This window comes from Phalacrocorax aristotelis, chromosome 21, assembly GCF_949628215.1.
Source record: "Phalacrocorax aristotelis chromosome 21, bGulAri2.1, whole genome shotgun sequence".
Classification (NCBI taxonomy): domain Eukaryota; kingdom Metazoa; phylum Chordata; class Aves; order Suliformes; family Phalacrocoracidae; genus Phalacrocorax; species Phalacrocorax aristotelis.
Window position 1 is genome coordinate 8335480 of NC_134296.1, and position 23344 is coordinate 8358823.

The 23344-nt window shown below is 42.8% G+C and overlaps 1 protein-coding gene across 3 annotated transcripts; it reads right to left on the reverse strand.

The window, feature by feature from the left end:
• Positions 1 to 20: 20 nt before the first annotated feature.
• CSDE1 (cold shock domain containing E1) lies at positions 21 to 22606 on the reverse strand. 3 transcript variants are annotated; one of them, XM_075115191.1, is made up of 20 exons: positions 22493 to 22606; positions 18502 to 18910; positions 15869 to 16067; positions 15036 to 15145; positions 14597 to 14689; positions 13966 to 14063; positions 13722 to 13803; positions 13245 to 13373; positions 12953 to 13078; positions 10437 to 10649; positions 8489 to 8629; positions 8246 to 8404; positions 7543 to 7650; positions 6516 to 6691; positions 6007 to 6119; positions 5180 to 5299; positions 4771 to 4949; positions 3633 to 3796; positions 2537 to 2669; positions 21 to 1350 (listed from the first exon to the last, which is right to left on the reverse strand). In XM_075115191.1, the coding sequence occupies exons 3-20, from the start codon at positions 16065 to 16067 to the stop codon at positions 1303 to 1305; spliced, it is 2391 nt and encodes a 796-aa protein (XP_074971292.1). In that variant the 5' UTR covers positions 18502 to 18910; positions 22493 to 22606; the 3' UTR covers positions 21 to 1302. The 3 variants fall into 3 exon arrangements, with proteins under 3 accessions (XP_074971292.1, XP_074971293.1, XP_074971294.1); XM_075115192.1 differs by lacking the exon at positions 22493 to 22606 and adding an exon at positions 19472 to 19555; XM_075115193.1 differs by lacking the exon at positions 14597 to 14689.
• Between the last annotated feature and the right edge of the window lie 738 nt (positions 22607 to 23344).

A 23344-nucleotide genomic window follows, 5' to 3' on the forward strand; every position in this document is an offset into this window, starting at 1 on the left:
AGACAGGGGCCAGGAGGGACGCTTTTTTCAAAATCAGTAAAACTTTATTCTATTTCCATTCTTTGCCATTAACAGAAAAAATTGGAGAAAGCAATGTTTGTTTTACAAAGATAATGCATCTCCCAGAGAAGAAAACCCTAAATTGAGAATAGAGGTAACATGGGAAAAAAAAACCCCAAAAACAAACAAACAAAAAAAACCAAAAAAACCACAGTACTGCCCTCTATTCAAAGAAAGTAACTCCTGATCTTTTTGGTTAAAGTAATACTTAGACCAATCATTCAGTTTTCTTGCTTGATAAAGCGTGACTGGGGAAATGGAGGGAGAGGGAAGGGGAGGGAAGGAGAGGGAAAAAAAAAAGCACACAGACATCAACTATTTCACCTTGATGAAAGTCTCAATACAGCTATGGAAAGCCTAAGTATTTATTCTTTTACAGTACACTGGGTGCCGGTTGCAAAAAAAGAAAAAAAGATTTATTCACTTCAGGCACAACTTCTGTCTTCTTAAATTTAAATCAGTAAAAGAAATTGGGTTCAAAGCTGCAGTGTTCTAAGCAGCAGCAGATTTGTGCATTGTTTTAAATATATTTAAATTACCACACTGATGGCACACCTCAGCCTTATGAAATTCTGCACTGCATGTGTTTCAGAACGCTACAAAAATTAAGTCTACCCTGGAAAGAGACTTTCACTGAGCTCTAACAACTTCACTGGCAAAGGACTCAAGTTAAATGAAATATGAAAACATTGTTAACGTTTGGCCATCAACTTAAGGTATCCGAACGTCCGTACAGATTTTTTTATAAAGTTGAACTTATTCTACCCCCCTATGGTCCTCAGAACTTGAGCAGAGTGAGCTGAAGTGAGCCTTCCACTTCCACTTGGAAGGAAAGATGTAATGCAACTGAGCACTAAGGCATAGTAATACCTTGGCCAAAATAAAAAGATAAAGCATAGATAACTGTAGTGCAGAATTCCATAAGGTCTACCGGAGTAGAGCTGTCTATAATGTTTACTCACATAGGCAATGTAGATTTGCAGTTACCAGTTGCGTTAAATGCACCATTCAAAACAAGCTTCTAAAATGTGATACTATAAGGCGCCACCTTAAGTTCTCCAGAATGCAACTGTGCATAATTTTAAAATGGTTTCATAAATTTATTTTAAACATAACATGAGAAGGTGTTAAAACCGGTGTAATAGCTTCTTAGAATTTGGAGGAAGGGATGAATAGGGAGATATTCAGTACCCTTCACCAGCCCCCACCACTCAGTCGTACATCAGGTATGGATTTTCTGGATCAGTCTATAACACCAGCTTGACGGATCTTTCTCTCTGCACCAAATCCCTGCAAGGAAAACAAAGCAAACTTTTAGCTCCAGCATCACACTTTAAAGCAAACCTGTTCTGTTCCAACGAAGTACAGCGTTAGCACGTTTCTAGTTCACCACATTTGTCTTCAGAAACAGAGACAGGACAAAACAGGTTCTGTGGGTGGCTCTTTACACTCCTAGATACTTCACAGATCAGACTACTACTTCTGCTTATCAAGTGGTGACAGAACCTTTTGTGAGAACCAAGTTTAGATAAAGAGATTTCACTTACTATCTCTGAGAAGGGGAGCAGGAGCTTTATGAAATAAAAAACAAACCAAGATAGCCAATATGGGCTAGAACACAACAAGCAGCTGATACAGACACAGAATGGTGGGGGTTGGAAGGGACTCCCGTCCCACGCCCTGCTGGAGCAGGCACACCCAGAGCAGGGGCACAGGACCGCGTCCAGGCGGGGTGTGAATGTCTCCAGGGAAGGGACCCCACAGCCCCTCTGGGCAGCCTGTGCCCCTGCTCTGGCACCCGCACAGGGAAGGAGTTTTCCCTCATATTCAGGTGGAACTTCCCATGTTCCAGCTCGTGCCCGTTGCCCCTTGGTCTGTCACTGGGCACCACTGAAAAGAGTCTGGCCCATCCTCCTGACACCCACCCTTCAGATATTTGTAAGCATTGATGAGATCCCCCCTCAGCCTTCTCTCTGGCTGAACAAAGGTCTCTCAGCCTTTCCTCATAAGGGTGATGCTCCAGTCCCCATAGCATCTCTGTAGCTCTCCGCTGGACTCTCAGCAGCAGTTCCCTGTCCTTAAACTGGGGGGCCCAGAACTGGACACAGCACTCCAGACGTGGCCTCACTGGGGTAGAGCAGAGGGGGAGGATAACCTCCCTCACCCTGCTGGCCACACTCTTTTCATGCACCCCAGGACACCGTTGGCCTTCTTGGCCACAAGGGCACAGTTGGTTGTTTCTGTACTCTGTGCTCTTCTGAAACCACAGCATACGTTACTGATACAGGGTATAGCGCCCCCGACTTCACACAAAAATAATATAACCTCACACAGCAGGTGATTAGTTCACTATGGAATGAAAGCGGACACCACGTGTCACACAGTTTAGGCTTCCAACAGAGGAAGCAACGTTATGTTGTCTAAGTTAGAACACAAACTGCAGTTATTCTACAAGCTAGCCTTTTATCTTGTGTACCTTTGAGTTATCCGGTCCCCTAGGCTGACGAAGAACTGTTAGACGAGGAGCATTGGCATCATCCAGATTAATGCTCTTTAAACGATTAACAAGTCTATCAGGACGTGGAGCAGCAACAGCCTTAGCGCCTTCACTGTAAGAGTCAACCATACAGAGCACTGATGAATTCCCAGAGGTGGTGTAAGCTACCCAATTCATAGTCACTCTCCCCATTAAGCCATTACCATAATCTGTCTCATGCGAAAGCAGACCTTCTGCATGACACCGTGTATGTCTGCCTCCAAACCACTACTTTGAACGCAGGAGTCTGAAATAGCAGTAGCTCAAAACATTCTCTAAAGGGTATTCTTTAGTGAGCAAGGGTGTTGCATTTACTTTCATGCACGCTTTAGTAGTATTTTGCATGTTTCCATTCCCTTTAAGTGGAATGATAAAAGGCTTACAAGTTGCCGGTATGTAATGGCATTGCATTAACACCTCTGAGATGATGAACACAGAATTTTGGGAGAAGAAATTAAGTGTTAGCACTTCTACAGCAACAGGAAGCTATCTCAAGCTTAAGCAAAATCCAAATGGCGCAGTTTTCTTTAAAATGTGTAAGTAGTTCAAAAGCAAAAAAAAATACCCACCACCCTTAAGAAATTACATGCCAAAAAGTAAAGAGTGCCTTGCCACATTGTTTTTCTATTTAAAACTGAAAGTTGCTTTTCAGGAAAACAGGTGGAAGCACTAAGTACCATGCTGACCAGAGAGGCCAGCAGCTACGTAGGAACACCATCCATTTTATTATCTTTCATTAATTTCTACTTATAAGGCTGTATCCAAGTTCCTGCTAAGGCAGGGAGAGCTTCTTAAGAATAGATTAAAAGAAAAACAAGCTATCTGTAATTAAGAAAAGCTGAGAGTTCTGCTGCTGCACCATACTGGACACCCTACAAGTGCTGGTAGTTCTCAGGTGACAGGCTCTCACTGAAGCCAGCTGAAATTCAGAGCTCCTATTCTAGGAACAGTTAGCTCCACTAAGAGGCAGCATGCACTCCACTACTGCAATGCAGACAGCATGCCAGATTAAATCACTTTAATTCTAAGTTCTCACCAGACACGCCACACGTTACAGGCACTGCATTTTCCTGTGCGCTGGTTCAGGATTACTGAGAACTCCACTTCATCCCCAGCCTGTAGCTCCACGCCATCCTGAACTTCTTTGACATGGAAGAAGAGCTTTTTGCTGTCACCCACTTCGTAGTTAATGAAACCAAACTGAAAACCAACACATCACAAGGTTATTTATTTCCTCTTGATGCAATGACTTACTAATTATTGCAGTTTAACTACTCCTAGGAAAAAAAACTCTGAAAAGCCTACTGGAAGTTGAAATGCAGTTTCTACACTGAACAGAACGTTCTGTCTGGAAACAATATTTCTGTAAGTCTAGGCACTCTTCTTGGGTTTGTCAAGTCACATTTAAACCCCAAAGTCTACGGAACAAGTTCTGATTACTGCCAAAGTCCTTAGAGGTGTATTAAATGGAGAAGAGCACTGCTGCATGTTCATTTCTAAGACTTCACCTTAAAAGTTACACAGTAGAAACCACTCAATTTTTTGCTCTGTCATGGGTGTAAGAAGTCAGTTACTTCTATTTACCTTTTCACTTATGTATAAACCAGCAAAAGCCATCTAGCCTCTCCATAAACGACTAGAGTTTAATGCTGCAGAATAGCTATAAAATTAGAAAGCATTCACAGCATTTAATATTCTAATCATTCTGAGACGAAACTAACTATGGCAATGATCAGCCTTTGCATTTCAGGTGGACTGTAACCATTGACTGCTTAACGCTGTGAAGAAGCTTCTTCTCAAAGAAGAATATGCGCAGGTTTGTTTCTTTAATGCCCTGTTCAGCAGAAGCTAGTTTGATCAATTTCTAGGACACCTCAAAAACAGGTCTTCAGATTTGACCACAGCAGGAACTGCTGCCCAGTAGTACCGATGTTACCAGCATCAAACTGTGGACTGAGTTCACCTTTACTAAAGTCACATTACACAGGCATATGTAAACCAGTACTTGGGTTACACAAACCTGCTTCCCCAGAAGCAGAGTACAAAGCAAACCATTTGTGCACAACAAGCTTCCAGGATTCAAGTGCTGAAGTGGGTTCTCATTTGCTCTGCACCAAGTCAAGTAGTTATTTCTGATTAACATGCATCTTGTCTTCACAGCAGCAATCACTCACCTGATCTTTCACACATTCCACTGTGGCTCTGCGGAACGGTGTGATGTTAACAGCCATTGTCTGTCCATTTTGACCAAGAACACAGAGCTGAAACTTTACTGTCTCTCCCTTTTGCAGACAGTCACCTTTGTTTGCCATTCCAACAATTCCAAATGGATAGACCTCTCCTTTCATCTCACCTAGAGGAGGAAAAGCACAAGACAGAACTGAAGGTGTCCTTTCCTACCTGAGGGCATTCAGAATTTACTTCCAATATTAGAAATCATACTACTTCTGTCAGCTTAGTATTGTGAATATAGTCTGTAGCATGATATAATCATAAACACCTCTATTTAAGGATTATTAAACTTCTATACTTCTTGTGCGTTTGTGAAAGGAACACTTGCAATGTAAAAGCAACAGATCTTACCATCCTCCATGACTTCAATCATGCCCTGGTATTCAGTTTGTGTGGGATCTACACTCCTTAAAGGACGAATTACTTTACCAGAGTAAACAGTTGGATCAGCTTCTTCAGTGATACCATTCACTGAAAAAAAACAGACAGTACAAGAACAGGATGTTCTAATCACACTTTATTTTAAAAATAATTAAGAAGTGATTCAGGCTGACCAGGAGCCAATAGTTTGCACTGCCAGACACCTAAGGCAGTGTGCTCTATCACCCAGTAAAACTGGAACAGCTTTAAACACGGCAATAAGTAATGATAGCTTTCCTAATCAGGACCACACTGACAGTTCAAACATGGAAGCAGAAAAATATTAGTTTCTAATGACACTAGAAGCCATGGAACACGAAAAGCAAAATGAAGTATTTTACTTCTCTTCACTGCATTCCCATTCCCTGGTCACCTGAAGTATGTATTTTTTGCCCCCAAGTACTTAATACCCCCACCTTCATTCCTCCTGCAAATTTCCTTCTGTGAGGTACAGCACAGCTAGCGCCATTACTCATTTGGCTAGTTCTGCCACTAGGTCTCCCCTTATAACCCTCCAGCTGAAGAGGGCAGAGTATGGTAAAGGTTCAACAAATTGCTACTGTCTACGGGACTCTTGGTCTGCACTTGTCTGCTCTCTGGAAACACAGGCAACAGCTTTCAAGAATGCAACGACCACAACATTAAGCAGCATCCTCTTGGTCTAAGCTCCAGCTGTAAACAGATTATTAATGAACTTAATTAATCCATCAGCACCTGCCAAGAACCTTGTAAGCAAAAAATACCAGGTACAGTCTTACCTGCATGTGTTTTGTTCACCTTTTCTGCACTAACTTTGTTTCCTTTGCCTTTTGACAAGCTGTATTCAACAGTGTCTCCAAGTTCCAGGCTATCAATATCACCACAGTACTCACTACAGGAACAGAATTACGTACAGTTTTTCTTTAGTTACACGATAACAATGATGCTCATCCAACATTTACGTAAGTTGATCAGAAACCATTTAACTAGCCCAGCACCTCACATTTTCAAGAAATCCTCATTCAAGAATGTGAAGCATTTCAAATATACAATACAAATGTATTTATTTCTTGGCCTGGGATTCAGAGGCATAGAACACCAAGACTGCTGACTAACAAAAGTGTGAACCAGTCCAGCAGAGACAATAAATGGAACTTGGGACACCTAAGCGTGCATGCGCGTGTGCATGTCCAAATGGGTTTAACAGTCAACCCTACCAAACTCTCCACGTCCCTAAACAAACAACACCCTCTCCAAAACAAATATTAATAATAAAGTTGCCATTCACCTGTAGTGGAAAAAGATCTCCTTATCATGATTGGCTGTTTCAATAAATCCAAAGTTATCTTTCAGGGCTGCCACATATCCCAAAAGCCTCTTAGAGCTATAATTGCGTCCAAGCATTCTGACAGAAACAGCTGTTTGCAGACCACTTCTCTTCACTTCGCAAACACTGAACTCAACCTGTTGAAGAGGAACGTATCAATACCAGATAGAAAGAACCCAAACAAACCATGACCGCCAAAAAAAAAAAAAAACCACAAACATGAAACAACTGACTTCAAAGCTGTGTAACTCTAATCAATATCTAGGCTCTCCAGAAAAGTAGTTTTCTAGCCACTACTCTCCCAGAAACACCTGTAAGTCTGGCATTTACAACATTCCGAAGAGTAGCAGTCACATGAGTGACATACACAAGGCAAGCAAGCCTCTAGCACTCATCTTCTTTTACTCATTAAAGATGAGAATCTTTCTGTTTATGTGATTTACCACCTTTCACTACACTTATCACCACCAGCCCACAGTGAGCATATAGCTAGCTTTGCTCACTTGTTTCAGATTTTTAAGAGTAATCAGTGCCTTCCTAGCATGGCTCCTCAACACTGAATATTTTTCAGGCTGCTCTTCAAGATCTCCAAGTTCTTTCTCCCTTTCTGTTGTGTCTCAGGCTGATTTGCTCAAAAGGGTATGTTCTCCCTCTGCAACATTCATCTCAAAGTCTTTACGCTAATTTTCTCTAGATTATCAACAAGCGGAGTCCACTGTCTTAATGATTCTGTGTTCAAAAAGCACCATTTACATACTAAGACACTTTTTTCATATACGTATCACCAGGTTTTGGGACATTTTTCTTAGTTATATAGAAGATTAAGCTACTCAAACCTAGGACAGAAAAGAAATGGGTGACATTACACAGATGCCTTGTCCTTCATTTGTCCTGAGAGGGAGAACAAATCCAGTAACAAGGCAAAGAGAAGCTCACATCTCACAATGCACACAAAAATATTCCCCAACGGTATACTTAGTTATATTGCCTTATCTCCTATCTGGGGATTAGCAGATCCTTCCACATCCTTGGCCTGGTAAGGAATGGTCAGTTTTACTCCACAGTCATCATAAACAATTATTCCATCTTCAGCTTCCTAAAAACAAGACATCAGAATGCAGCAATGGGCATCTTATTTGTAAGCAAACAAGTTTACTACATACAATCCAAGCACTGCTCATTTGAGCCACAGCGGTTTTACAGCAACTACTCGGTAACTGGAAAAAAACAGAAAGCCATCAACCCCGAGTAAGAAGTTTTAAATTATATTAGACAATATTTTTCAAGGAAAGAATGTATCACCACCACTTCCAGTTAAGTATTTATTAGGAGTTTAACTATTCTGGCATTGTTTAAAACAGCATGGCAAAACAAAAGAGGATCTCCTCTAGCCCTAGAAACTTAAATTTTAAGCAATTCTAAGCATCTTGTGTAGTAGGAGGTAGAAGGAAATTTCCCTTCAAGTTCTTGGAAATTATCCTCAACAACACAATCATTAACGATGCTTTTATTATCGTGTTTCACACAATTTAGTTTTCACTGACTGTTGTCATTAACTATTCAATGTAGTTCACATTTATACAGGATAAACAGTGCTTCAAAAAGCTGAATTACAGATTTTAAGGAAGCAGCCTCCGTGTCCAAAGGCAGGAATACAGACAGGTACTTCACAACTAGAAGAGCAGCATTACCTTCTCTTTGCCTTTATTTGGGCTAGTGGCTTTGGCTGGAGTGGCTTCTTTGTCTATAGTGCCCACAAAACGGTGATCTGATTGGGTGTGGAAAGAAACCGTGCCCTTTGGAAGTTTTTTGATCCTTATAGCATGATTTCTTTGGGCAGACAACATATCCTGAAAAACAAGACTGGATTTTAGACAGACTGAACATGATTTTTTTAAAAACTAAAATTTTGTTAAAGTATTAATCTCACTTACAGGAACGACAGTAAATTCTACTTCATCAGAAATATGGAGTTGATTTCCATCCATAATTTCACTGAAGTGAAAGAACATGCGAGCATCCCGGTCCACACATTTAATGAAGCCAAAGCCATCTCTCATTGCTGCAATCACACCCTGAGAATAGTCAAACAGACAATTACAGTTTTACAACTAGTATGTGACATCTGTCTGCAGGTGCTCCACATGTGTCTGTGGAGTATGTAATAATCTGAACACAAAGCCTGAATCCTATGAAAACACTTCTTGGTTTATGCAATATGCTTCCTTGCAAAGTGTAGTGCTAATGGCTACGGTCAACCTGAAATGCAAACAAGTCAGACTTACCTGCTTTCTTATTGTCGTTTCTTATGAAGTGGAAAAGATTCATTTAAGCCATTACCAAGAAGGACTACAGTCAAACAACCTGACATTGCTACTACACAGGGACCAGAGAACACAGTCTTGAAGGGGGTAACTCTACAGATATACACGTTGTCTATACAAGTATGTAATACATAAACAAACACAAACACACAAAACGTACAAGAACCTACATAAACAGGAAATAAAACCAGTGGTCGGAGGGAAGTTTAAGAGAAAACCCATCAGACTTCCAGACACAAATGAAGAAATTAAAAAAGCTTTCTTACAAAGGATTTTGTTAAGATTATCATATCCATGAGTGCATATTATGGTAAGCATGTTACATAATATTTTAGTGGCCTTCCTGGTAACCACTAGAAATGGAATGCTTAATGATAAACAGAATTTACTGTGCCCCATCAACTGTCAAAAAAAAAAAAAAAAAAAAAAAAATCTATGTCTCATCCTGACCTCTGTTTAAAGAGAGAAAAAAAAAAAAAGGCTCCATAAAGTTGCTGTAAGAATTCTTTACTCAAGTTAGGAAGAATTAGTACCAGATCATGCCAGAAGTATTGAGCAAGACAGAATTCAGTACAACCCAGTTACGTGCCTTTAGCAAGTCTCAGGGAAGGCTTACAGGATGTGAATGACAATGCAAAGATACTTTCTGCCTTTAAGAGCACTGTTTTCTCATATAGCTTTCACATGCTAAGGGAAATCAGCTAACCCTTCTAGAAGCAGCCAATACTTGTCATCTCAGTGACAGCTCAATTCAGGAGGGCAAATATATTTAGCCAGAGTAGAAATATAAGACGACTATAGGATAGAATGCCAAAACCTGAGAGGCTGAAGTCAAAGTTCAGTGGTTTTCTTAAAGGAAAGGGTCCCTGATTCACAGCACTGTAATTGGATTCCAGTTGAGAAGGAAGGCAAACTTACAGTGTAGTTGGAAAAGAAACAACATTCCAAATTACAGGAATGAAAGATACTCTTTAATACTCATTAGCACATCATCTTAGTCCCTGTAATCCACAAAGTTTTTTGTATGTGATAGAACGCAGCCCTCTATCACCCTTCTGCGGGACCCTCAGAGGGAGACTGGCCAAAAACCATGAAATCCAAAAGCTGCACATAGTACCTCCTCTGAATCTTTAGACTCTTCCCTACCTGAACCAGAGTAGCCCCAGGTTCTTCCAGTTTTCCTAAGGAACATAAATACTTACCTATTTATACTCAAGCACATGAATTTTTAAACTAACAGTTCCAGATCGCATTACTGCTCTGTCTGCTATAACCAGCTAGCAATCCAGTCCAAGAGGGACAGTTAAGGTCTAATTTTCTGATATGATTTGACTCAGTAGTTAACTTTTTATACTTTTACAGGAAATATGCACATCATTAATTTGGAATTTTATACCATTTAAGCACTTTGTTTGAAGCGTACACCTGAGGATTGGATTTCAGAAGGGCAAGGGAAGACACTAGTGATTTTTACATTAAGTTACTGTTTAAGACAAAGCCTCCATTTTTTACTTTCATTTCCCCTCAAGAATTAAAAATTTTAAAGAGAGATACTTGCCATTTCCCTAGTTTCATTAGTAAACTGGAAAGTATTGGGGAGAACCTCAATATTGGTGGCTCGTTCCAGTTTGTCACGTCTGTCTGTTGAAATATTGAATCGAACGTGGTCGCTTTCCAGCAAGGTCACCTTGGATTTTGTATCTTTGTCTCCAAATGGAAGTTCTTTAGGAATCACAAAGTCAACTTTGATGCGGCCAGGTAATGGATCACTCTAGCAGACAGAAAACCCAACAGAAAAAAGTTAGTTCACCTGCAAGATTCACCATAAGCACAGACAGAATAGTTGGCAGAAATACTAATCCTAACAGAAGTATGAACAATGCCTGCTGGACTCAAGCCACTATGCTTCATTTCTACCACTCCTAATTTGTAATTTACTGTCCAGAGCCAAATGCAAGGTAGACTTTGGTGGTGGTGGTGGTTGGTTTTGGGGTTGTGCGATTTTTTTGTTGTGTGTTGGTGCAGTTTAGTTTGTTCAGATTTTTTTAAAGCACCAAGCATATATTGCTGAAGAAATTAAGACTCTATTTAAAGAATTAAATTTATAACCATACTTAGAACACTTCTAAGATGCAGCATCCTTCTTATTCAATGTATTGCATCTGCGTGGCAAGGTTTCCCTTAAGTCTGACAGAGCCAGTGCCAGCCAGCTCCAGGACAGACCCACCACTGGCCAAGGTCGAGCCCATCATCGACAACGCCTCTGTGACAACATATTTAAGAAAAGGGGAGGGGCAGGAACTGCACAATTGCAGCCAGAGATAGAGAAGTGAGAATATGTGCGAACAACCCTGCAGACACCAGGGTCAGTGAAGAAGGGGGAGGAGGTGCTCCAGGTACAGGAGCAGAGGTTTCCCTGCAGCCTGTGGTGAAAACTAGGGTGAGGCAGGCTGTCCATCTACAGCCCATGGGCAGGTGGATGTGCAACGGAGGTTGTGACCACATAGGAAGCCTGAGGTGGAGCAGGCTCCTGGCAGGACCTGTGGTGAGAGGGGCCCACACTGGAGTAGGTTTGCTGGCAGGATGTGTCTCCATGGGGGACCCACACCGTGGAAGGAACCCACACTGGAGTAGAACTGTAGCCCATGGGAAGGACCCATGTTGGAGAAGTTCGTGGAGGACAGGCTGGAAGGGGTCCAGAGAAGAGCCACCAAGATGATGAAAGGACTGGGAAGCTGCCATACAAGGATAGGCTGGGAGAGCTGGGTTTGCTCAGCCTTGAGAGAGGGAGGATCAGAGGGGATCTCATCACCATGTACCAGTATTTAAGGGGTAGCTACAAAGAAGAGGGAGACTCCCTTTTTACACGGAGTCCCATGGAGAGGACAAGGGGGATGGACACAAGCTGCTCTTGGGGAGATTCTGATTGGACACAAGAGGGAAATTTTTCACACTGAGGACAGTCACCATTGGAATAATCTCCCCAGGGAAGGGGTTGACTTGGTCACGTTGGACACCTTCAGAAGTTGTCTGGACAGGATGCTGGGCCATGTTGTCTAGACTATGCTCTTCCTAGAAAGGTTGGACTAGATGATCCCTGAGGTCCCTTCCAAGCTGGGATTCTGTGACTGTCTCCCATGGGAGGGACCCTACACTGGAGCAGGGGAAGAGTGTGAGGAGTCCTCCCACCCTAGGAGGAAGGAGCAGCAGAGACAGTGTGACGAACTGACCGCAACCCCCATTCCCTGTCCCACTGCACTGTTCGGGGGGAGGAGGTAGAGAAACCAGGAGTGAAGCTGAGCCTGAGAAGAAGGGAGGGGTGAGGGGAAGGTGTTTGAAGATGTAGTTTTTATTTTCTTGTTACCTTACTCTGATCTCATGGGTAATAACTAAACTAATTTTCCCAAGTTGAGTCTGTTTTGCCTGTAACGGCAATTGGTGAGTGACCTCTCCCCATCCTTATCTAGACCCACAAGCTTTTAGTTATATTTTCTCTCCCCTGTCCAGTTGAGGAGGAGAAGTGATAGAGAAGCTTTGGTTGGTACCTGGCATTGTGTGTTCAACACACAAAAAAACCCCACCCCAAACCTTCCTGAAACAACACCACAGACTCACCTAAAACCTTAAGGGAACTCTCATGTACGCTCTTTCCTCAAAGCCAAACATTATCTCTGTTAAAAAACCTCGTTAACTGTTAATGCTCACAGGAATTCATACATCAGGCTTATTTCAGCAAATATTTTCTCTCTTCTTCCCTATGCTTTTGCCTTAAAGATACATCCTAAACCCACAAAATTCAATGGGAAGTATTCAAAACATTAAAGAAAGCACAAACTCGCCAATGTACCACTACTGTAATTCTTGCTCTTCATAACATTTAGAAAAATTGCGTACTGTGACTGCTATCAATTCTTTTACAAATTAAGTACAGGCTTACTCCTTTACTCTGACACAATGCTTATGCAGTGGACTGTTAAAGGGAAGGGGAATATTTGTACTGTTTGACTAGAATTCTATACAATCAACACAACGTTTCACATAAACTTAAGAAAATACTGAAATACTGAAATTCACCTGGTTTTTGCTGGGTACTTTTGGAATTACTTTGGTTACAGTTCCTTCAAAATGTTCAATGCTGATATCTTCAAAAATGACAGTTCCTTGAGGCAGCAGTCGAACATCTGTTGCAACTTCTTTACCCTAAAAGCACAAAATCAGTCAAATACCCATAAAGAGGTAAGACAGCAGACATTTTCCAGTGAACCTCCTCCCCCCCCTTCTTTTTACAAGTGAATTTGAGAAAACAGACAGCTGTCCAGTTACACCCTAGGATCTTGTCTTCAGTTTTTACTGGATTTCATCTTACATTTCTGTCTTTGATTGTAAACTCCACATCATCACCAGGCTGTAAGGCTTCTAGGTCACCTTTAAATTCACTATAGTGAAAGAATATCTCCTTCACGACATCACCCCTCTCAATAAATCCAAAGGCTTCCTAAGAACAGAACAAAGTGTTTAATAAATTGCCTATTCTCAACATACCAAGACAAAAATTTTACAGGTTCTGTCAAATACAATGAAAGACTATGACATACCAGGTATAGCCGACTTTTGAGTGCAGACTACCACAAGAATTATATAAATGGAAATAAGTGGGACTTCCTTTGTTAAGGACTTGAGTATTAGTATTAAAGATTAGCTGTTTAAACCATTTCACCCAGTTTATACCCACAGCTCCAAACTGGTAATAGCTCTTATTGTCCTAAATATATTATTTATAACATCACTTTTCAGAACACTGTTTCTTTTTCAAATGAAACTTTAAAGTTAAAGCATCACTTACTTTCATGGCACAGACTACTCCTTGACAGCGGGCTTGTTTCTTTTTTAATAGCATAATGTTACGAGCACTTACAGCACCAGTACTAGAGGGGAAAAAAGGTAAACAGAGCAAATCTGAAACAACTCAAAACTGGAGGAAAAATTACGATTATATTTCATAATGTCAACTGAGTTCTTGGAACAGGCAGGAATTGCTGCCTGACTACTAGACCAAGTATGAAGTCAGAAAAGCAATACCAACTTACTGTTTATTTGTATCAATTACAAAGTTTATTTTATCTCCTGTTTCCAGCTGTGCATTTCCTTCAACATCCTCCGGGGTGTAAGTCAGATAAAATACTTCCTGTAAATTAACATTGACCAATATGAGCCTATTTGCAGAACAATTGTTTCAAAGAAAGATTAACATAGTTTTGTTCAGTAACAATATCTGCTATGAAACAAATTAGTGAGAAAAATTGCAAATGGTCAAACATGGCATGCAAAAACATTCTTTTTTGCACCGTGCTGTTTTGATGAGTCTGTAACAAGCAACTGAAGTTGAAAGGTTTGTATGTGGTCATCTTTAAATGTCAATTTCTAAACTGTAAAAGTTCAAGATAAGGAATCATGAACATGACATAACCCAGCTTTGTGATGTTTTAAAGAACAAAAGCAACTATTTGGCTCTTATAAAGTTCTCCATAGATACAAGCAAAGAAGCTGTCAAAATAACATTTCTGTTTGTAGTAATTACCAAAGCGTGGTTGGGTTTTTTGGCCAAGGACTACAGTTCTTAACAGCGCCAACTGTGTACGTTAAATTCTGTCAATTTTTTGGTTCATAGACCACAGTGATGGATCAGTGAAGAGTTCAAGTAAAATACATAAGCTTTACCCCATTACGTTCGTAGCATACACTCCCTGTTGGACTCTGACCCGGGGCAGCTGGAGATTTACTCTCTAAATTGTGAGGAACAGCGCACACAACCTACCAGTCAAAAAAAAAAAATCCATTGCTAGTCATTTCAGGAGCAGCACTGCTGAATACAAAATGAATCTCAGTATCCTCTACTATACGCTCAGGGATGCACTTCTAGCGTAACTCAACAGGGAATGCCATGCTGCAAATTTCAATCTTACAGAACACCTGCTGACTCTAAGAACTGTTTGGAGCTAAGTAAGAGCTCAAACTGAACCTCTGAATCTTTACCAGAACAACAAAAATACATTTCAGTGTAACTGAATATTCTACATAGTTAATATGCATGCTAAATGAACCTAGCCTTCTGTACTGGAGGAAAGGATGCATGCATGTATAGAGAACAGGCACTAACTTGTCCATTTATTCGTTCTTCAGGTAATATTTCTGGTTTTATCTTCACCAATTTAATAGCAATGGGTTTTCCAGTTCGGCGATCAGAAGACACTTCAAACTCAACATCGTCTACAAGATAATCAAACATGATAATGGTGTCACAGAGTTTTCTTTGTGTTTGTTTGGGTTTTTTACAATCACTAAATGGTTACATTTGATAATTCACTGCCTGTAGCCAAACATAACAAAGTAAAACTCGGGTGCTTTTGTTACCAAGGAAGGACACACTACTTGCAAATATTTCTCTGGTTATTCTGCTTATCCACTCATGTTGCTAATGAACTATTCTATTGTCATGGCTTGCCCCTCAATAATTCCCCCCGGCCCTGCTCACTACACAGCAGACTTCATGCTGAAGTTCAGACAACATAATGTATGCCATTAAACAGTTTAGAAACTTCACTGCCATGTTAATTAAAAGCATGTAGTAGCAGTCTCCCCGTTCTGAAAAACAACTGGCCACCTTCAAACTAGTTTTAAAAAAAGAAATACTGAGTACATGAGGTATATTCTTCCACAGTCTAAGCACTTGCTTCCATCTGTTATACACGTCTGACGTAACACTGCACCTTCTCCAGATTGGCCACAACTGTATTAATACAAGCTGCATGAAGTTTAAGTGCTGTAAAGGTCTCTCACTGGGAGTGGTAGAATATTAATTCTATTGTCTCTTTAGCCCATCAGAAGCAACAACATGCATCTGTTCATGCTGCAAGATAAAAGGATTTTCTATGGCAAGTGAAAGACACTGGTGTTCACTCAGTCAAGAAGCTCTGAAAGTTGCCTCATTACCTCCTACTTTGAGCTCCTGTAAGTTGCCATTATACTGTGAACAGTGGAAGAACAGTCTAGCTTGCCGTTCTGAACACTGAATGAATCCATAAGAGGTCAGCAGTTTTTCTATAACCCCAGTCTCACGCAGTGCTGCCGAAGTACCATTGGGGTACCCGTTGTGTCCATTGTTGTGGAGCAGGTTTGGATCAAAGCTCATCTGTATAAAAGGAAGGATAGGGATAGATTTTTAAAAAAAAACCAAAAGCACTACTTAAAAATGTTTCCTTTCTCCATGCCCACATAACAGAGTAACAAACACAATGGGCTTGTGGAAGTTATTGTAACAAGCAAATTCTAGCCATCTTTAAAATAGAGTGAGAACATCAAAATAGTCAAGCTTTTGTAAAACAATAATCCTTAAAATTTAGACAGGCAACATACTTATAAAACAGGCCAGAAATGTAACACTGAAATAGAGCTTACTTACACCAAAACAAACTTCTGACTTTCTTAACACTATTTCACATCACAGCCTGAAAATACCTAAAGTACCTTCTCTTCCAAATTAAACAGGTAATTAGGAAAATGCAACAGTTATGAACCAATAGAATTACATTCACATTCCTGCAGAGTTTGTCCCTAGTTTGTCTGTTCAGTCTTTCACACTAAAAAAAAAAAAGGTGTTCACTCAAGTATTTAAATGTTTTTGCCAGTTACGGAATTAATACCCAGAATTAAACTAACATTTCTGTGTTATAGGAGCTCAAGTGCTAAAGAGACTGACAAACTTGTAAACAGCGTTAAACTAAAGAAGTTAAAGCTGTAATGAACTGTTAACTTACATCCATGAAAAACTTTTTTTGGGGGGGCAGAGGTGTTTTATTTTCAAGACGCAGACTCAGCCTTGAAATACTCACAAGTCCCTTCACTAACTCCTTGGGTTTTTGATGTACAAGTCTCTCTTTTAAAGCAAGCCATTTCCATTCACCAATTAGCAGTTAAATCAGTTGAAATACCACACCTCACCAAACACACTAATTCGAGAAAGACTACTGAAGCAACCCTCTCCCCTCCCCAAACAGTCAATATGCATCTTAAAATACAGTATTGGAGGGTTTCATTTGCTGCAGTTCCCAGAGTATTTCTCTTGGAAACAGAACGATACTGTACTTGTTCTCTGCTTTCTTTCTGCATTAGGCAGAAGAGATTCAAAATTAGTCAGCAATATGTTTAGTGTAGATAAAAGACGTCTGAGCAACTTGTAAATATGGTCATGGGTCTTACTCTAACACAGATATCGAGTTACTCAATGTATTAAAAGGCATAGTTAAAGCATGTCTTATTATGCTGTTTAGAAATCAGTTTAAAAGTGATCAAAGAGCATCCATCCAATATATGAACCCTCATCTTTTGAGGAAGGCAACCCTTAGGACATTCCATACACAAGAAGATGTCCCTTTTGGAAGGCAAGAACTGGAGTGTTTGATTTTAAAGCACCCTAGAGTTTGAAATACTTCACAAAAATGAATTGGTCCTTCAAGTAGGGTGGCTGGGGCAAGGGAAAAGGTATATTATTATGCCTTTTCCCAGGAGAATAACAGGCAAGACAACCCATTCTGAAAGCTCAAATCAGTGTGACAAATGCTTTTTGTGAGTCATTTACAAAATGGCCACTTCACATCTCTGATACAAGATAAGTACACAAACACACCTACAATCCTGCCACGCGCATTAAGTTACGGACTACTACAAAAGGTACACCAGATACAGAAAATGACAAAAATCTACCGAAAAATCAAGTTCAATAGCCTATCTTAGGATTAGAAAAACCACACTGCTGTATTCTCTGGCTCAAAGACTACCACTGCATGATAGCATTTGAACAGTTCATGTTTAAAGGAGTTTTAGTAGCATAGCATAGAGAACTCCTCATCAGTCACCTAAAGCCTGACAACCTAAGTTCAAAGATACGCTCCTCAGGGTGGCACTAGAATTTGCTGTAGAGAGAAAGATACGTGATAATTTTGGCAGTCATTCTAGATGCTTGTCATATTCCTACACCTGTTCAAACATAATGTTGTAACAGAGTGTAACAAAAATCAAACACGACATCCATTTATACGTATTACCAGCAGTATGGTCATAAAACCTTAAGAAACTTCTAGTAACAGGCTACACTACACCTCTTAATGTGCAAACAAGACTTGCCTGGACCTACAACATAATGGTTATATACTGGACCACGACTACCTGACTGCGCTGTCCACTTCCTTTTAACATAGCTGGCCTGTCAGTTTACAAGAGTAAGAACCATGAACCCCACCGATGCAAGTACTCAGAGGAAATAAAAAAACTGTGCAGTAAGAGCTAAAGAAGACTACACAGAGGTTATTTGGATTAAAAAAAAAGTATTGGAACCACAATACTACCATTACTAGAAAAGAGAAACTTTAATAAACAGCTCTCTAGGGCTGTAAGCACTGTTAAATAGAACCACATTGCAGCTACTATTAATTTGTCATACTACTAGTAAACCAACACAACAGTAAAGAACTGCTAAAAAAACTAACAAAAACCACACCCTTCTGTTGACAACTTGTTTCCAATTAAGTTTAAAAATACATATAACTCTTTATATAACATGCACCAACCTCGCAGTGATATTCAAATATTGCACTTTCAGTAGTATTAGCCGATTCTTCTGTTTCAGCACAAGTTTCTAAGGATGAAGACTGCTAGTATTAAAAAAGAGAGAAAGAGAGAAAGAAAAAAAATAGCAAGAGAACGTGATCTATCAAGCTAGTAGAGAATACAAGTGCTGCTGCCCTGGGCAGTTTCAATCCAGCACTGGAGAAAACAAAGACTACTAGCAGCGTTGGGACGTGCTCTTTTGAAGCTGTTGAGTAGGCACAAACTTCTTGTTTCAGATCAAGCCTTGTATCTTCAGTGTAAGTTTCCTCTTCTTTGGTCTTGAGTTGTTACGATGTGGTATATTCTTTTCCTGATCTGAACTTGAAGCAGCAGTTTCAGGTGGTAAATTCTGTTCTGTTCCACTTCATACTGGAGAAATGAAAAAGACACTCACTAAGTATCACTTTAAGAGAAATTATACATCAGTCCTAGGTGTTCCTACAAACAGGTACATTTTCTCTACCTTAATAATGTAGGTTTGATCCATGCTAGGAAAGACTGTTTTACAGATATATTTGGCATTCCCATTTTCAGTTTTGTTTTCCAAGAAAGCCTACCTCCAAGCCAGTGATATAGTATTCCCAATTTTAAACTCCTCAGATGCAGTTAGGCATTTCAGGAAAGGTCCCAGTTTGTACAATTAAAACAGCAACTTCACTTCGATGAAAAGCAGTGTAATTTAATGCAAGCCTTAGTCCTCCTACCAATACTTTACATGGGTCCTGTCTCATAATTTAATTAATAAGTGCTTGCATAGACCACAGGGTGCATATGTGTGGGGGAATTAGAATTCCCTGATAATTTTCATTCCAAAAGGTAAGTCGAGGAATAGCAATACCTGAAGCACCTCTAGCTTTGTGTAAAGAATAAACAAACTTCTCAATTATATGTACAGATGCTGTATGCCTGTTCTGCACAGGCCATACTCACACTGGCATAACATGTAAAATCATTGCAGAGCTGTTCTCTGGACTTCTTAAAACAGTGTTGGCAAAATGTTGATTACACGTAAGTAGTATCTGTGTAGATAACATAACAGAGAAGCCTCTCTGTAACAGTAATAAAAATTATATTTTTGTGGACAAAAGCTGCTAAGAAGCAATACAGACGTGAATCTACAGATAAACTAGCATGTTATGCAGTAACCCAAAGGTATGAATCATCAGAGCATAACTCTTCCACAAGTCCACACCAAATGAGCAGAAACATGGACAAAGCCTATTTCCCCACTGTAGCAGGAAAGTGAATTTCACAATTCACACTGCACTTTGATTCCCTTTAGTGGACTTGAAAGAGTCAACTTAAGTGACTGAAACGTGAATACAAAGACATTTAACTCTCACCACAGTGAAAATGCTGACTGCAGTCCGCTTTTACAAATAAGAACTCTAAGCCCCAAAAGCATACAATGGCTGTATGCAAACTCATCACCCTGTTTTCACAGAAGTCTGTATTTCAATGACATCTCCTCCAGATGAAGGGTATTCCTTTAGTCACCACTCTGAAGAAGTTTTGGCTGAAATAAGTTTTCCTGTCAGACCATTACACATACATGAGTGACACTACATAAGAAACTGGATGAAGTCAGTACAAACCAGCATCTGGTATTAAAAGTTTGCAGTGAAAGATTCAATTATTAAAAAATATAAATCAGAAGACACAAAGCTATTGCAAAAATAATAGGGTCACTAGAATTTTCTTATACCTCCATATTAGATTCAGGCAACCATTACCACAATCTCTTTCATGATAGAATCATTATTTGGACAGCATTTCAGATCTCAAATGAGCGTTCCCCCAGCCAAGCTCAGGAAGAATGAAGCAGGCATATGCTGTATCACAGGAACCGCACACAGATGCTTAGAATCTTCTTATTCATGTGCTTCTCTCTCTTCTAATTAGACTAACATTATTAGAGCTCTACCAGAGCTGTAACTTGTATCATATTACATTTCTTGTTTTTCTGGGCATAGAATATATTACATTTTCGCAGAACAATCAAAACACCTCTCCTGCCCAAAGATGACTAAAGCTAATTTTGTCAGGTAATGGAATGAGGCACTAACTTTTGCCTTAAAAGCCAGTTCAATTTGATAACAAGATTGGCTTACTACACTTAAGTTATTAAAGAAAAAAAAAAAGGGGGGGTCAAGCAAACATAAGGAAAAAAAAAAGTCTGTCTGCCTCAAATTCTTCGCTTTTTAATTCAGCTACTATAAATACCCCTCCAAATGGTAAACACCCTAAGCAGCTGCCCAGCCCCCAAGTCACACTGGGTTCTGCATTTGTATATTTACAGCTGAAAGGATTAATGCAAAGACAGGGAAGAACCATACAAGTTCCGTCTGGAAGTCTTTCAGGTGCAGATTTTGCTAAATGACAGCAAGTCACATAAAGCCGTCGGCAGCTAGAAACCATCTACGCAGGCAAGCAGCAGAACCTGCTGGATTACACTGTTCTGTTTACCATTTTCTTGACAAAGGGAGGTACTGGAAGAGCACACATTTCACTGGATTAGAACATGTGCTTCTAGAAATAGCCATCTCTTACATGACTAGGATCAAATTTAATGAAGATAAAACTTTATATTTTCAGTATGCATGCACAGCAGCTATTAGATGATACTCAGAGATGAAGCTATTCCGTATCTTTTCAGAAGAATATCAGAAAGCAATACTGAACGCTAGCTCTTGAGCACTCCAAGCGATACATGGCAGCTACGAGATCAGCTACTAAGATTCACTACGTTAGCAAAGTCACTTTTGCGTAAAAAAAAAAAAACAACATCTATGGGGAAAAAAAAAAGAGTTTAAAGAACCTCCAAGGGCATCTAAAAAGGCATACAAACGTACTGAACCACTTTAAAAAAATACTGCTAACAACAAAAATCCGTCTTCCTTTAAGGGGCTGGGGAGAGCCCCGTGCCTGTCACGAGCCCAGACGAGAGAAAATGGGGGGCGGCCCGTCAGTGCCCGCGGCAGGCCCTCGGGCGGGCCCGCGGCGCGGCAGGCCCCCCGCGCCCGGCCCGGCCCTCCGGCGGCGCCGCTCGCTGCGCTGCACCAAGATGGTGGCGGCGGCGGCCGGGTCGAGGGGCGGCGCCGGGAGCCCCGACGGCAGCGCGCCCCGCGAGGGCGGCGGGGGCTGCCGGGCGCGGGGGACCGCCGGCGCGGAGGCCGCGGCCTGCGCTATGACAGCGCAAAGGCCCCGGCCGGCAGGCGGGGCGCGGAGGACCGGCCCGGCGGGGGGCGCAGCGGCCCCACCGCCCTCCCGGCACACAAAAGGGGGCGATGGCGGCCGCTCCCCGCACACAAAGGGACGGGGCCGCCCCCCGCGCCGGGCGGGGCCGCGCACGGCACGCCGGGAGCCGCCCCCCGCCGTCGCCCCCCCGCGGCCGTCCGTCCCCAGGAGCCCCCGCGCCCAGGCCCCGCCCGGGGCCTGCCGGGGCCCGCGGTCCCCTCGGCGCCGCCCCCGCCGCCCCCCGGCCTGCAGGCCCCGCCGAGCCCCGCCGCCCGCCGGACCGCGCAGCGCGCCGGGAAAGCGAGTCCCGGCCCCGCCGCGGCCCAGCCTGCGCAGCCGGGGGGGACTGGCAGCCCCCGAGATCCCCGGCGGCGGGGCGTCCGTCCGCGGGGCGCCGGGAAGCGTAGTGCGCACGCCGCCGCGGCCCAGCCGCCCGCGGCCGCCGGCGCTCCGTCCCCGGGAACGGCGGCCTACGAGGCAGGAGTCAGCCCTCACCGGCCCCCCCCCCCGCCCGCCACCGCACCTCGCGCGGCCGGGAGGCGCCGGGCGCCTCTCCCTCACCAGGGCCGCCGCGGCAAAGGACGGCCGGGGCGAGGCTCCGGGGGCGTCCCCTGTCCTCCTCGTCGGCTCACGGGGACCCCGGTGGCCCCCCGATTGCGCGGGTGCGGCCCGGGCAGCGCGGGGAGGCGCCGGCGCCGCCGCGGCCGTACTCACCCCAACAGCTCAGCGCCCCCGCTCCAGCGCCGCCATGCGCAGCACGGCACGGCACGTAGGAACGGACCCCGGCCTCTCGCGAGAGCGCCGGGGCGGTGCCGCGCCTGCGCACGGAGGGGCACAGCGCCGCGCGCACTGCGCATGCGCGCGAGGAGGCCGCTTCCCGCGCCTGTCGCTGAGGGGGCCGCCGGCGGCTGCGCCTCCCCACGGCCCCGCCGCGGGACGAGGCACAGCCCCGCCTGGGTGCTGTGCGGGGCGTCGGCCGCGGCCCTCCGCTGCCGCCGGCACCGCGCTCCCGGGTGCGGGGAAGCGGCGGCTGTGCGGGTGCCGGGCGCGGGCAGGGCCGCGGCTCTCGGCCGGCCTGCTCCCCGCGGCTGGAACCTCGCTACGGAGAAGGCAGAGCCTCGGGAAGAGGAGGCGAGCCCTGCTCTCGGTCCAGTCCGCACCGAATTAAACAGGGAGACGCTGCGTGCCTGGTTTTCAAGGACAGGCAGAGGAGAATTTTCAGTCTGGAGCTCAGGTCCATTTTTCAGCATGAGCTGGGCAAGTTCTTCTGGAACCGCGTGGCAGCCCATAAGAATCGTACAGTCGGACATTTATAGTCACAGATTCCGTACTTACAGATCCAGAAGAGGACAGTAGCAAACGGAACGTATGTTAAACTTCCCCTGCTAGTTATGGCCCACTACTAATTAATAACAAACTCAGTCAAAGCAACTGCTCTTTAGTTTCCATTTTTTCAGGCTGCACAGCAACCAGCCGCTCAGAGGAATGTTAACCTACCCTGGGATAATGAAGGTAAAAATGCATCTTTACAGGTATTTGAGAGTATGTTAACTTAGAAGAGATAAA

Excerpts from the sequence above, each read along its gene's own strand:
- CSDE1 (XM_075115191.1), bottom strand. The coding sequence starts at position 16,067 with ATGAGCTTTGATCCAAACCTGCTCCACAACAATGGACACAACGGGTAC. Across the intron at positions 13,804-13,965 it reads GTAATTGATACAAATAAACA|TACTGGTGCTGTAAGTGCTC; the intron begins GTAAGTTGGTAT and ends TTTCCCCTCTAG. Across the intron at positions 3,797-4,770 it reads TGGAATGTGTGAAAGATCAG|TTTGGTTTCATTAACTACGA; the intron begins GTGAGTGATTGC and ends GTTGGTTTTCAG.